This window comes from Cannabis sativa, chromosome 7, assembly GCF_029168945.1.
Source record: "Cannabis sativa cultivar Pink pepper isolate KNU-18-1 chromosome 7, ASM2916894v1, whole genome shotgun sequence".
Lineage (NCBI taxonomy): Eukaryota > Viridiplantae > Streptophyta > Magnoliopsida > Rosales > Cannabaceae > Cannabis > Cannabis sativa.
The window spans coordinates 43,443,445-43,457,554 of NC_083607.1; the positions used below are offsets into that span (position 1 = coordinate 43,443,445).

The 14,110-nt window shown below is 31.0% G+C and overlaps 2 protein-coding genes and 1 long non-coding RNA gene across 3 annotated transcripts; 2 read left to right on the forward strand and 1 right to left on the reverse strand.

The window, feature by feature from the left end:
• The first annotated feature begins 184 nt into the window (after positions 1–184).
• LOC115696513 (GDSL esterase/lipase At5g45670-like) lies at positions 185–1,686 on the forward strand. Its single transcript, XM_061118653.1, has 3 exons — positions 185–744; positions 1,109–1,242; positions 1,423–1,686. Exons 1-3 carry the CDS (start codon positions 432–434, stop codon positions 1,684–1,686), a joined length of 711 nt encoding a protein of 236 aa, XP_060974636.1. The 5' UTR covers positions 185–431.
• A 442-nt stretch (positions 1,687–2,128) lies between these two features.
• Positions 2,129–3,058, forward strand: LOC133039724 (GDSL esterase/lipase At1g29670-like). Its single transcript, XM_061118654.1, has 3 exons — positions 2,129–2,134; positions 2,406–2,667; positions 2,838–3,058. Exons 1-3 carry the CDS (start codon positions 2,129–2,131, stop codon positions 3,056–3,058), a joined length of 489 nt encoding a protein of 162 aa, XP_060974637.1.
• Positions 3,059–4,062: 1,004 nt separating this feature from the next.
• On the reverse strand, positions 4,063–7,655 carry LOC115701985 (uncharacterized). Its single transcript, XR_009688792.1, has 8 exons — positions 7,147–7,655; positions 6,986–7,069; positions 6,719–6,787; positions 6,361–6,501; positions 5,203–5,894; positions 4,950–5,130; positions 4,512–4,788; positions 4,063–4,413 (listed from the first exon to the last, which is right to left on the reverse strand). It is a non-coding gene; the product is annotated as an uncharacterized LOC115701985 (long non-coding RNA).
• Between the last annotated feature and the right edge of the window lie 6,455 nt (positions 7,656–14,110).

Consider the following 14,110-nt stretch of genomic DNA (forward strand, 5'->3'; position numbering starts at 1 on the left):
AATATTGTTTCGTGTGAGGTGTCTTGGGATATTCTATTTATTATTAGAAACTTGTTCACAAGTTATACCAATATAACGAATTCTATCCCTTTAATAAAACTAAACATAGTTTGTTACATTGCAAAAATATACTCAAACAATTATCAAAAAGTTGATTAATATTGAGACATGTTGAGATCGACGATCATTAATAAATAAATTTGTTGACCTTATTTGACAAATTCTTAGCCTAGTTGTCAAAAGCATATATATGTTCTGTTTGATTTACTATTGTAATTCTATATAAATAGACAACTTAATTGATGAAGGGGGTTATTACTAAGCTAACATTTCTCTGTCTTCAATACAATATTAAACTTATTTTCATCATACAATTATTTAGTGTTTATAAATTATATCATTAATCTCTGAAGCTCTGCAATTAATTAATCATGGCTGTTTTGAAGAAAAATATAAGAGAAGAGGGCATAATATTTATTATGTCAATTACAGTATTAATCATGATGATAATGTTGCATGAGGCCAAAGGAGATGAAGAACATCCACAAGTTCCATGCTTCTTCATATTTGGTGACTCTTTGGTTGACAATGGAAATAACAATCAACTCGAAACAATAATTAAAGTGAATAACAAGCCATATGGAATTGATTTTCCTGGTGGTATTGCAACAGGAAGATTTTCTAATGGTCGAAATGTGGTTGATATAATTGGTATGTACATAAATAGAATAGATATATATATGTGTGTTTAACCACTCTTATCTTTATACAAAATTATTCACATTATTATTATGCATATGTAGGGCATTCTATAAATAAATGGGATGAATCAAAATAATTTCTTTTAAATGATAACATGTATCTTTTATTTTATTCCATCAACAATTTGCACGCTATTAATCATAATAAATATATAGTAGTGTCTATATTTATTGAAAAACAAGATAAGTCAAGCTAATAATTATAGGTTACACAACAAAAAGGGTGGTTTATTATGCCTAAATTATAACATTTTAATTTATTACTTTGCTTTTTGTTATAGATTTTATTAGAGGTTCAATGAAAAGAGTGGTTTATTTGAAGCATTTTGCGTTGCTCTCTTTTACAGGTGAAGCTCTAGGCTTTAAAACATTCATACCACCATTTGCCTCTGTTCTTAATGGAAATGCTGCACTTATTACTAGAGGTGTAAACTATGGATCTGGTGGATCAGGTATTCGTAATGACACTGGAAAAATTGTGGTACGTACGTACTGAAATTACGAACACAAAAAATTCAATTTTACATAACTATTTCTTTTTAGCCTTCTAAAATTTAATTTAGTTCTTGTATATATATAAATTGACCAAGCAAGCGCTCATAAGAGAAATTTACACAAGTAAAAGTGTGGTCATAATTTTGTGTTTGTTTTTAATAAATAGGGTACTCTTTTAAATCTAGAAGCACAAGTAAACCATCACCTAATGACAGTGGCAAAAATCAAAAGCATGCTTGGAATAAACGAAGGGGAAGCTCACTTAAACAAATGCATATATTTTGTTGGAATGGGTGGTAGTGATTACCTTACCAACTACTTCCTGCCTGATGTTCAAAGTACAAGTCGTGATTATGCGCCCCAACAATATGCCCGAGTTCTCATCGAAGAATATAAAGTTCAAATTCTGGTTTGTATAACACCTATTTGATGATCAAATCATTTTTTTCTTTTAGAAAAAATAAATATTTGTTGACTAAAATGTTATATACATTAAAAAAATAATTCTCCAAGACTCTGACAAAATAGACTTATTCTAATCATAACTAATCTCTACTATTTTTTTTTTTAAATTGTGAAATTTACGTGGTATACTAATTTTTACTATTTTCTTACAAAAATACTGTTAGGCGGTATTTTTTATTTTTTTACTGTATTTTTTTATAAGTTTCATACTGCAGTATATTGTGTTAAGTTTTCACTGGTGTTCTACTGGTGTTTTTTAGTTGTTCTACTGTTGTTTTGAGTTGTTCTATTTTGTGTTTTACTAGTGTTTTATAAAAACACAGTATTTTTTAAAATTTTTTCGTGTGACAGTATTTTTGTAAAAGTCAACCCAAATTCTAGTATTTTTATAAATTTTCCAATAAATTATGCTGGTAATAGTATTAAAAGAATGTTTTTTCACACAATCATATCTTTTCTTTATATTATGAGTGTGAAACAAATTGTTTTGAACTTTAATTAATGCAGCACAAATTATTTACATTTTTTGAAAACTAATAAAAGAGTTGCTATATCATATGTGCAACATCGTATATAAAATAAAAAAAGAAGAATTAACATTTAACTTAATAAGGTATAAGAAACGTGAGACAGCTATCCTATATATTTGGTACTAATTTATTTTCAATTTTAAAAATTTGACAGAGATTATACAACAATGGTGCAAGAAAATTTGCCCTCAATGGAATAGGAGCACTTGGGTGCACCCCATTTGCTATAAATTCATTGGCAAAAAAGACAGGGTCAAGGAATGGGTGCACCTGCGCAGAAAAAGTCAACGAAGCAGTTCAATTTTTTAACCATGAACTTATATTATTAGTTGAACATTTCAATATCCATTACCCAAAAGCCAAGTTCATTTATCTCAATTACTTTGGAATAGGTTCTAGCGATCCAGTTCTTAAAGGTACGAAATTAATTTTATTTCCTTCTCTTCTTTATTATAACAAATTTAAGTCTAATTAATTATGTTGTATTTAGTTTGAGAAAAGTATGACATTAGTAACTATATCTATATAAAAAAAAAAATTAGAGTGTAGTTTTATATATTCATGGATTTCTTTTTTCTGTTTTCAGAAAGGAAAGTTATAAACAAAAGCTGCTGCCCATTAAATGGTTTAGGTCTGTGTAATACTGCAGCAAGTCCATGTCCTGATAGAAAAACCTACTTATTTTGGGACTCTTTCCATTTAACAGAGGCTGCTAGTGTATTAATTGTAAAAAGATATTATAACTCTCAACTTCAGTCAGACAGTTATCCTATTGATATCAAACGACTTGCTGAATTGAAACTCTAGAAATATATATATATATATATATATATATATATATATATATTAGATGAAGGTTACGTGGGCGAGCCACGCAAATATTAGTTTTATTTAAGTTGTAGTAGTTTTTGTTTAAGAATTCGGTAACTAATTGTAATTTTTAAACGATTTGTTTAATGAAAATAAACTTGTTAAGAATGCCATAATTGTGTGTATAAATCTATGATATACACATTGTTATTAATAATAAACAGTAAGTTTATCTCAATTTATTTATACTCATATAGTAATTATCCTTACTGTGATGAAATAATTTATGATAAGTCATAACAACATATGACTTAAACATTTACTTTTGGTTTCGGGAAAATTAAAAGGATCAATATATTTGTTTCGAAAAATTTAAAGAAAATATTATGTCACGAAAATGAATGAAAAAATATCATCTTAAAATAGGAAAAAAGAATTATTAGTTAAAGTTTCACCATAAAGAGTCATAATCTGTATTCTGATAACCAACAATACCTTCTGTCCACTAAACTTTTATCTATTAAATACAAGGCAATAAAAAACAATCAGTTTTCACATTGAGGATAACCAACTCAGATAGTGAATGCTTGAAAATTAATACGTCTTTGATAATAGCTGCGAACTCCTTAGCCACGTCAATTCTTTCGAAGTTAATAGAATTAACAAAGGGTACATTGCAAAACATTTCTTTGAGAGTTCTCATCATCCACCTCAAGTACATCTGAATCTACCTTTGGATGACAACTCATGAGAAGGCAAATATGGTCAAAATCATTAGGATCATAATAACAAGGCAAGCATTCGGAGCTACCCAATAAATTGGGCCAAAACTGGTGGACTGAGCTTAATACATCTTCTACTGGAAAGGAACTTTAAAGATGTAAAAGAAATACTCTAGTATACACTGTCGTTGAAGATGATCATACACACACTAAATGAAAGGCATTAAGCTAAAAATGTACAAGATTACTTCACAAGGTTAGGAGTTTAATGAGAGTAAGATGACATATACAAGATTATTATACATATTTCAGAAATATGATCCAGAGATGATTGTACAAGATTATAAAGGAAGCACAATTCTTCTTCAAGCTTGGTAGCAAGTGAAGTAGAAGCTTTGATTGGATTAAATAGTAAAATTTGCTTCAAATGGTCAACGGGTAGCTTATCCTTCATAATGTAAGACAAATCCATTGTAAGGACATTAAAAAAAAGTTGTCTAATATTACCTTGAACACCCGTTGCCAAAACTGAAATGCACATAAATTTTCCATTAGTATTATCTCCTTCTTGCCAGTTAGGCCAGTGTTATCACTATCTTCCGCGAAATAGCAGTCCATATACTCTGTACTCTGCATTGCACAACTGTCTCTATCAATATATACATATATTATTATAACAATCAGGGTTCCCAAACACTACGAATTTCATTTGTTTGTTGAGAAATTACCAAAAGTTCACACCAAAAGGACGCAGAATGGGTAGGGGTTGTGTATCCATCAATTACACCCAAAACAATGCCTTCCTTCAGCATCCCAATGTGTCCAAAAGTATTAAAACAGAAGCATCAAAGGATAGAGAAAAGCTTGCAAGCATTCGTCCATAAAATGTAGGTTCATACCGACCCCTTGGAGATGTTTTCTCCAATGTACGCATGTGAACTAACAAATTTAACACATCCTCAACAACCTCTGGGCGTGGAGGATCTGGAGCCCTCTACAGCAAAACTGGAATCAAAGTTTGACAAATAGAAATTGAAACCCTTTTGTGGAGCAAACACATATTTAGCGAATTAGTGCAGTTTTGTCCATGTCAATGTTCAATTCAAGCACTTCTCATTATGCATAACTTAGTGAAAAATAAAATGATCCAGATTTAGTGCATATACCCTTTGCGTCATTGATTGCTTTAGAGGTAGCACAGCAAATTTGAAGCACTTGCTGCCTCAAAGACAACCTCAGTATAGAGGGAGGCTCATAGTCCTCAAACTGGCTGAAAAATGATCCAGTTACCAACCGATAAACCCACACATCACAAGTTCTTCCAGTTCTACCCCTACGCTGGTCAGCCTACAAAATAATTTCAATTTAAGAAAAAAAAATAGAATTAAATTTATCAAACCAGTATATTTTCTGCAATACCTGAGACTTGGAAACCCAGGTTAGCTCTGCAAATTCATTTTTCTAGGTATTATCCCAAAATACTTGTAAAGATCGGCATGAATCAATGACAAAGGCCACCTTAGGTATTGTCACAGATGATTCAGCAATATTTGTGGCCAGTATTACCTATTATTTTCATAGCAGCCACAATAAAAAGAAAGGGGACTATTTGATAAAACATCAGCATGTTAAAAGGGAAAAGATTATTACATGCAACTTAAGTTTCAAACTAACTAAACTACACTTCTAAAATGTTATATTCCATATGAGAAGCTTTAGAATAAAATTGCATACAAATTTTATACTTTTTATACTTCTATCTAATAAAATTGCATAGACTTATTGATGATCTGGTGCTGCACATTCATGAGAATGAACCAGACATTGAAAAGAGCATTTTGGTTTTCCTTCCAACATACTATACAAATTCATATTTACAGTAACTTTTTATACTTTTCACCATAGTAACCTTATATTTCCCGCTTCTCACAAGCAGGTAAATTTTAGAGCGGTAATAGTGATACAAACCTGTTCAAGATAACAGAACGAACGATAGATGAAGTTGAAAAAGACGATGGATCTAGGTGGAGAGAAACAGAAGAGTGGAGATACTAACCGATTCTCATGTCAAATATACCAAAGAAGATGGCGGCAAAGTCCTCATTTCGGGCCTGAAAAATTATAAGTAAACACAAACTCACTTAGCTGAAGTTCCATGCTTTAATTTATCGATATATGATAACAAATACTAAACATGGTAACATCAATAAATTTCTCTTTTATCTAAAACAATAGGATCCATAGTGTTTCCAAGAACTTTCTATAGTGTGAAAGTAATCGAGAAAATCTCAAGGCAAATTCGCCAGATCCTTAAGAGGATTTTAGAGTGGAAGACTAATTATTGTTGTTTTGCTATAGTCGTTAATGTGTAAGGCAAATTTAATACTAATTTATTTGTTATATAGCAGTATAATAACATTCCTCATAGTAGATTGTTGTATGTCATAAAGAAAATTCGAAAGGGTTTAAATTTGTAACTTTGGTTCAGATTTGACAATATAAAATGATGTTCTAATACACCATGAAAATAAAATAATAAAAAGTGAAGAAAAAATTATAGTTTTATGGAAAAAAGACCTGGATTTGCATCAATAATTGTTCTTGTGCATCGATATTGTGGGCAATATCTTCACATATATGATCGTACTTTGCTATCTCTTTCCTGAAAAGGTCCTCAAAGGAGCCAGTTGATGTCATCAACTTTGGTAATATATCATCCTGAAGTCATATGAGGAACAATAAGCACATAACAGCATACCATAATTCAAACAGCTAAGTCAACAGGAACAATTATTTACTGTAACATTAACAATTCTTATCCAATGACTGAGAAATGCATCCCATAATAAAGCAAATAGTCAAAAGATTTAGCCTTGTATGAAAAACCAAATTTGAAATAAAACCCTAAACTGGTATAGCAGAAATTCGGGCACACCTTCCTCTTCATATCTTTGAGCATGTCTTCTAGAACAGCCCGTTCAGCACCAAGTGTTTCTAACTGCCTCTGCATTATTCAATGGAGAGAAAGTTATAAACGTCCAAGATTAGAATATATACTAACTTCAGTACTACAAAATAAGGGGTCTAAAGGATATAATTTTCAGAATGTAGATGCCAAAATTGTTCAGGAAAAGTACATGGCATTCCCGAAATTCAGGAGTCAATGTGACAATTACAAAGTTTTAGTTCATATTAATATTACCAAGCTCTGCTTTAGTGCCCCCAGTATAGCATCTTCATCAATATGTTCAGCAATTTATGCACCATTCGACACAAACTCGAATACCTGAACAAAAAACATTGATATAGAAAAATCATATAGACCAAAAAGCATAATGGAAGAAACAAAAGAAAATTAATTACTTCTTATAATCGTCACGACCAGTAACATGATAGCGCTGCATAACATGAGACTATCTGTGGCCTCCTTCGCTCTTCCATTCCAAAAAATTGACTTTCTTCAGTAGCTTTTTCTCATGGTTTTACTTATAGTTGTTCTTTGTCGTTGAAAGGACCTTCAACCACTTAAAAAACTACCAATTGTAAATTTGAAACCTTATCAAAGAATCGATGTATTGGATGATGGGGCTAAGAGCTTAAACGATTTGGAAAATGGGTCCAGTCCGGTAAGAGATTTCCAGTGAAGAAATTGAGTGAAAACTGTGAGAATAGTTCAAATTGGAACAAGGGTACTTTAGAAGGAGCTAAGGTTGATGGGAGAGTTGGAAAGCAAAGCAATGGTGGATTGAGGAATAAGAAAGTGAATAGGAGAAGAACCCAAATCGTTCTTGATGCCCTCAATCGTCGACTCCAACCCAGCCAAAAAAATCAAAAAAAGTCGTTCAAATTGGGATTGGAAGAGTCGATTGGTTTTTTAAATGAGTGAAGTGTCGCACGGTGTAAATGAGGTAGGGTTTTGAGGGTTTAGTTTTATTTATATATTTTTGAAAGTTAACGGGAGGATGAAACTTACTGTTAAATTTAACAGAAATATTCTTTTATTTGTAAAGTATATTCTGTTAAACCAAGAAATGCCGTTAGATAGGCACTTTTAATATATAAAGATATATATATATATATATGGATGTATAATGTATAGATTAGAGTGGTCGATCTCCTCCAATATATTAGTGGGAATTCATCAAGTATTTTGTGTTTTTTTTATATGAAAATGGATGATGAGATGGGAAGTTCTAACAATACAAATTCTGTTATATTATGTGATTTTTCAATTATTTGTTCTAATTAATTTCGTATTCTCCCTTCTAACTTTTCCAAAGGAAGATACTTTACCATTTTTTTTTTTTTTTTTTTGTAAATTTAGCTATTTAGGTATCGAAATTCACAAAAATATGTTTTCTTTTTTTGTAAGACAAAAAATATGACAATTTATTGCATTTTTTTTGTAAGGTTTATTATATTATATATCAATACACGGAGATTTAATTTTTGACACAAAATATAGGATTTTGACCAAAATAAACAAATTATAATATTGTATTTCTATGCCATTATAGTATCACGTTTGTAATGACTACATACTTAAAATATTAATTAGAGAGTCAATTAGTACAAATTATTTGCATTTTGTGATTATATATATTGTAGGTCCTATTTTCAAGAAATAGGAATTAGGTTATAATTTCTCAATTTAAGAGATTTTATTAAACTCTAAGTATATTATATATGCCATATGTGAAATTTATCTTTTTATAATTTTTGCTCGGTAATGATGGAAAATGCAACGGTTTGGCCATTAGAGTCACACGGGGCTGGTTTAGAACCTTTTATCAAGTGGGGCATTCACAAGTGCTATTTAGAATATCGGGATTATGCAGGATTATAGTATTGGACCATTTTACCCCCAAGCCTTATAGTTGCTTAAGGGTAAAGTAAGAGACAAAAACGGTATTTTGCCAAAAACGATTTTATTGGAGTTTAGTGGATATTTGTAGAGTAATCTATTTTATTCTAAATTCTTTAGTGGAATAATGCTAATTAGCTTTATCCTTATTTCATTAAGTTTAAAGATAGACTTAGAAACAAAACACATACACCCATAACTCTCTCTTTGTTGGGAATATTTTACCAAGATCTAGATTTACTAACAAGTACGTTGAATTAACATCCTAAATATGAATTCTCTAAAACAATGAAATAAATACATTGATTGCAGAGGAATAATATGACTCCTTCCGTTCAAGATCTCTAGTCCTTGATTCCTTTCTATAGCAGAGCATTATAAAGATCTGAATGTGGATCTCTTTCTCTCCTTCGGGTTTGGTTACCACCGTCTTACTCACTATGATTGAGTACTTGACTTGCCATGTGTGGGCATGAGACTCATTCACTATAGGCCAAAATAGGAAGATCAATGAAGGAGGTGAGAAATCTCTATAAATGAAACTCTCTCATCAACTAGTTGTCTCACATAGAAAACTAGGTTTGATTTGGTTGAAGGCATCAAGTGGATGAATGAGAGTATCATGTTCCTTTTATAGTGTTTCAACTAGGGCTTAGGGTTGAATTATATGGATTAAAAAATAATAGAATATTGAGAAAAAAATACTTCTTGGCCGTACCCATAAAGTGGACAATTTTCGAGTTACAATTTTGCCACTTTATTTCAACCACTTAATCTTCTTTCAAGAATACCATATTTTTCCAATTCAATCTTATAAATGCCAAAAATATTTATTTAATAGTTATAATTAATTACTAAATAAAATTGTCATTTATGTAATTTATTAATTAGACCAAACAAAGTCTCTTAATTAACAAATTGACCCAAAAACCTCTTTTCTTCACAATTAAGCCCTTGCTTAGTGAAAATTCTTAAATAAGACATAGTCTAATTTTAGAATTATAATTGATTAATTAAAATCAATTAACTGAGTCTGCAAGCAGTATTATCTCAACTAGTGAGGGGACCATGGCCCTATATAACCGATCTTTCAATAAGTAGATCTAGAATTCACCAAGTAAATTCTCAACTTATTAATTCTGCCTTGTTCAACTATAGATTTGGAATTGAATACACTCTCAGTTATATATAATGCTTTATATGTACCACGATATAGATACGTTATGATTATTCATTGTTACAATCCTAATAGTCAAGGATCCTCTATAGATGATCTACACTGAATAGAAATAAATTTACCGTTCTACCCTTCAATGTATTTATCCTTAAAAACACTTACCAACCTATAAATGATACTACAGTAAACTAATATAATTACTGAAATGAGGCCTCAATCATTTATCTCTATTCAGCCAAGCTCGAAGGAGATCATCGTTTCAGTTCTATGTCCAGAAAGAAGCTATAGATTCTATACCTATGATTAGCGCTCCCACTCAATTGTATTATCATGTTCCCGAAATGTACATATCACCCAGACCAAAAGGTAGGCTTAACTAACAAATCAAAGAACACAAATAACACTCTTGAGATTAAACCTAACCATGTCAGGGTTGAGATCCATAGACCTAATATCAACCATTGATATTGACTTAGAAAGATATAACAGTAAGTTTATGATATCTTATCAAAGATCAATATCTGTCCCTTCCAATGTATACTCCATACATCCGATACTGGTAAACTTGCCAATGCCCTGAAAAGGACATCACTTATCCAAGGTGTAAGTATACCTATCACAGATTATCATGTCAGTCTAAATCCCGTGAACTGACAAATCATGGGAATTAAACTTTTGAACATACAATCATGATTATATTCTACTGTGCTGATGTCACTATAATCATGAACAAATAAATATGTTCTGGACTTAATAGAATTTACACATTAAATATAATTATGAAATAAATCCTGTGAACTATGCAACATAAAATGCAGTTTTTGATCTTTATTAATTAGTAAATATGATTACATTGAAATGGGTTTTATTTAGGGCACAAAACCCAACAAACTCACACTTGCACTAATGTAAAACAAAAAGTGTATTTCAAATAATCTCTACACCTTGATATCTAGATCAAGTGTAGTATGTAGTATTCTCTCCGTAATAGAATCTGACAGATTGTAACCAATACAACATTACCTCCACCATTACATTATATATTAATACACGGAGATTTAATTTTTGACACAAAATATAGGATATTGACCAAAATAAACAAATTATAATATTGTATTTCTATGCCATTATAGTATCACGTTTGTAATGACTACATACTTAAAATATTAATTAGAGAGTCAATTAGTACAAAGTATTTGCATTTTGTGATTATATATATTGTAGGTCATATTTTCAAGAAATATGAATTTCGGAGATTTTATTAAACTCTAAGTATATTATATATGCCATATGTGAAATTTATCTTTTTATAATTTTTGCTCGGTAATGATGGAAAATGCAACGATTTGGCCATTAGAGTCACACGTGGCTGGTTTAGAACCTTTTATCAAGTGGGGCATTCACAAGTGCTATTTAGAATATCAGGATTATGCAGGGCTATGGTATTGGACCATTTTACCCCCAAGCCTTATAGTTGCTTAAGGGTGAAGTAAGAGACAAAAATGGTATTTTGCCAAAAGGGATTTTATTGGATTTTAGTGGATATTTGTAGAGTAATCTATTTTATTCTAAATTCTTTAGTGGAATAATGCTAATTAGCTTTATCCTTATTTCATTAAGTTTAAAGATAGACTTAGAAACAAAACACATACACCCATAACTCTCTCTTTGTTGGGAATATTTTACTAAGATCTAGATTTACTAACAAGTACGTTGAATTAACATCCTAAATATGAATTCTCTAAAACAATGAAATAAATACATAAGGGTTTAAGAAAACCTTACATTGATTGCAGAGGAATAATATGACTCCTTCCGTTCAAGATCTCTAGTCCTTGATTCCTTTCTATAGCAGAGCATTATAAAGATCTGAACGTGGATCTCTTTCTCTCCTTCGGGTTTGGTTACCACCGTCTTACTCACTATGATTGAGTACTTGACTTGCCATGTGTGGGCATGGGACTCATTCACTATAGGCCAAAATAGGAAGATCAATGAAGGAGGTGAGAAATCTCTATAGATGAAACTCTCTCATCAACTAGTTGTCTCACATAGAAAACTAGGTTTGATTTGGTTGAAGGCATCAAGTGGATGAGTGAGAGTATCATGTTCCTTTTATAGTGTTTCAACTAGGGCTTGGGGTTGAATTATATGGATTAAAAAATAATAAAATATTGAGAAAAAAATACTTCTTGGCCGTACCCATAAAGTGGACAATTTTCGAGTTACAATTTTGCCACTTTATTTCAACCACTTATTCTTCTTTTCAAGAATACCATATTTTTCCAATTCAATCTTATAAATGCCAAAAATATTTATTTAATAGTTATAATTAATTACTAAATAAAATTGTCATTTATGTAATTTATTAATTAGACCATACAAAGTCTCTTAATTAACAAGTTGACCCCAAAACCTCTTTTCTTCACAATTAAGCCCTTGCTTAGTGAAAATTCTTAAATAAGACATAGTCTAATTTTAGAATTATAATTGATTAATTAAAATCAATTAACTGAGTCTGCAAGCAGTATTATCTCAACTAGTGAGGGGACCATGGCCCTATATAACCGAGCTTTCAATAAGTAGATCTAGAATTCACCAAGTAAATTCTCAACTTATTAATTCTGCCTTGTTCAACTATAGATTTGGAATTGAATACACTCTCAGTTATATATAATGCTTTATATGTACCACGATATAGATATGTTATGATTATCCATTGTTACAATCCTAATAGTCAAGGATCCTCTATAGATTATCTACACTGAATAGGGATAAATTTACCGTTCTACCCTTCAATGTATTTTATCCTTAAAAACACTTACCAACCTATAAATGATACTACAGTAAACTAATATAATTACTGAAATGAGACCTCAATCATTTATCTCTATTCAGCCAAGCTCGAAGGAGATCATCGTTTCACTTCTATGTCCAGATAGAAGCTATAGATTCTATACCTATGATTAGCGATCACACTCAATTGTATTATCATGTTCCCGAAATGTACATATCACCCAGACCAAAAGGTAGGCTTAACTAACAAATCAAAGAACACAAATAACACTCTTGAGATTAAACCTAACCATGTCAGGGTTGAGATCCATAGACCTAATATCAACTATTGATATTGACTTAGAAAGATATAACGGTAAGTTATGATATCTTATCAAAGATCAATATCTGTCCCTTCCAATGTATACTCCATACATCCGATACTGGTAAACTTGCCAATGCCCTGAAAAGGACATCACTTATCCAAGGTGTAAGTATACCTATCACAGATTATCATGTCAGTCTAAATCCAGTGAACTGACAAATCATGGGAATTAAACTTTTGAACATATAATCATGATTATATTCTACTGTGCTGATGTCGCTATAATCATGAACAAATAAATATGTTCTGGACTTAATAGAATTTACACATTAAATATAATTATGAAATAAATCCTGTGAACTATGCAACATAAAATGCAGTTTTTGATCTTTATTAATTAGTAAATCTGATTACATTGAATTGGATTTTATTTAGGGCACAAAACCCAACAAACTCACACTTGCACTAATGTAAAACAAAAAGTGCATTTCAAATAATCTCTACACCTTGATATCTAGATCAAGTGTAGTATGTAGTATTCTCTCCGTAATAGAATCTGACAGATTGTAACCAATACAACATTTCCTCCACCATTACATTTCCTTAATCACAAAATCCTTGATATTGTGAAATTCCTCTCTATATGTCTACTCCTCTAGGGTTACTGGATTCTTTACTTTTTGGCAACTAATTTTGTGTTAGTCAAGAAGTAACACTAGTAGTTAATAAGTGTTGGTACAATGCCAAAAATGTATAGAACTTTCCTTAGACTGAATAAGTATCTTTCCTCCAACTTTAACATTCAGTTTCTCTGGTAGACTTAGAGACTTCAGATAGGTTTTTACACTTCTCCAAAATCACTACTCCACCCCAGAGTAATCACCATCTTATCAGCAGTTCCTCTTTTTGGTCTTAAGATTTACTTGATTGTCTTCCAATATTCTTTTCCCGGATTAATCTGATACCAACTCATTACTCCCACTCAACAGCAGGTGGCTGGTCTAATGCATTGCAAAGCATATTTGAGACCTCTCACTGTTGATTCTAAGGAAATTTTTTCTTGGCCTTTATCTTTTCTGGAATAGTTAAAACTTTTCCTTAGATAAATAAAATCTATATCTAGAAGTCGAGAAGCTTCTATAGATTGCCATAAAAAAAATGCTCCAGCATCTTACTAAAGTAAGTT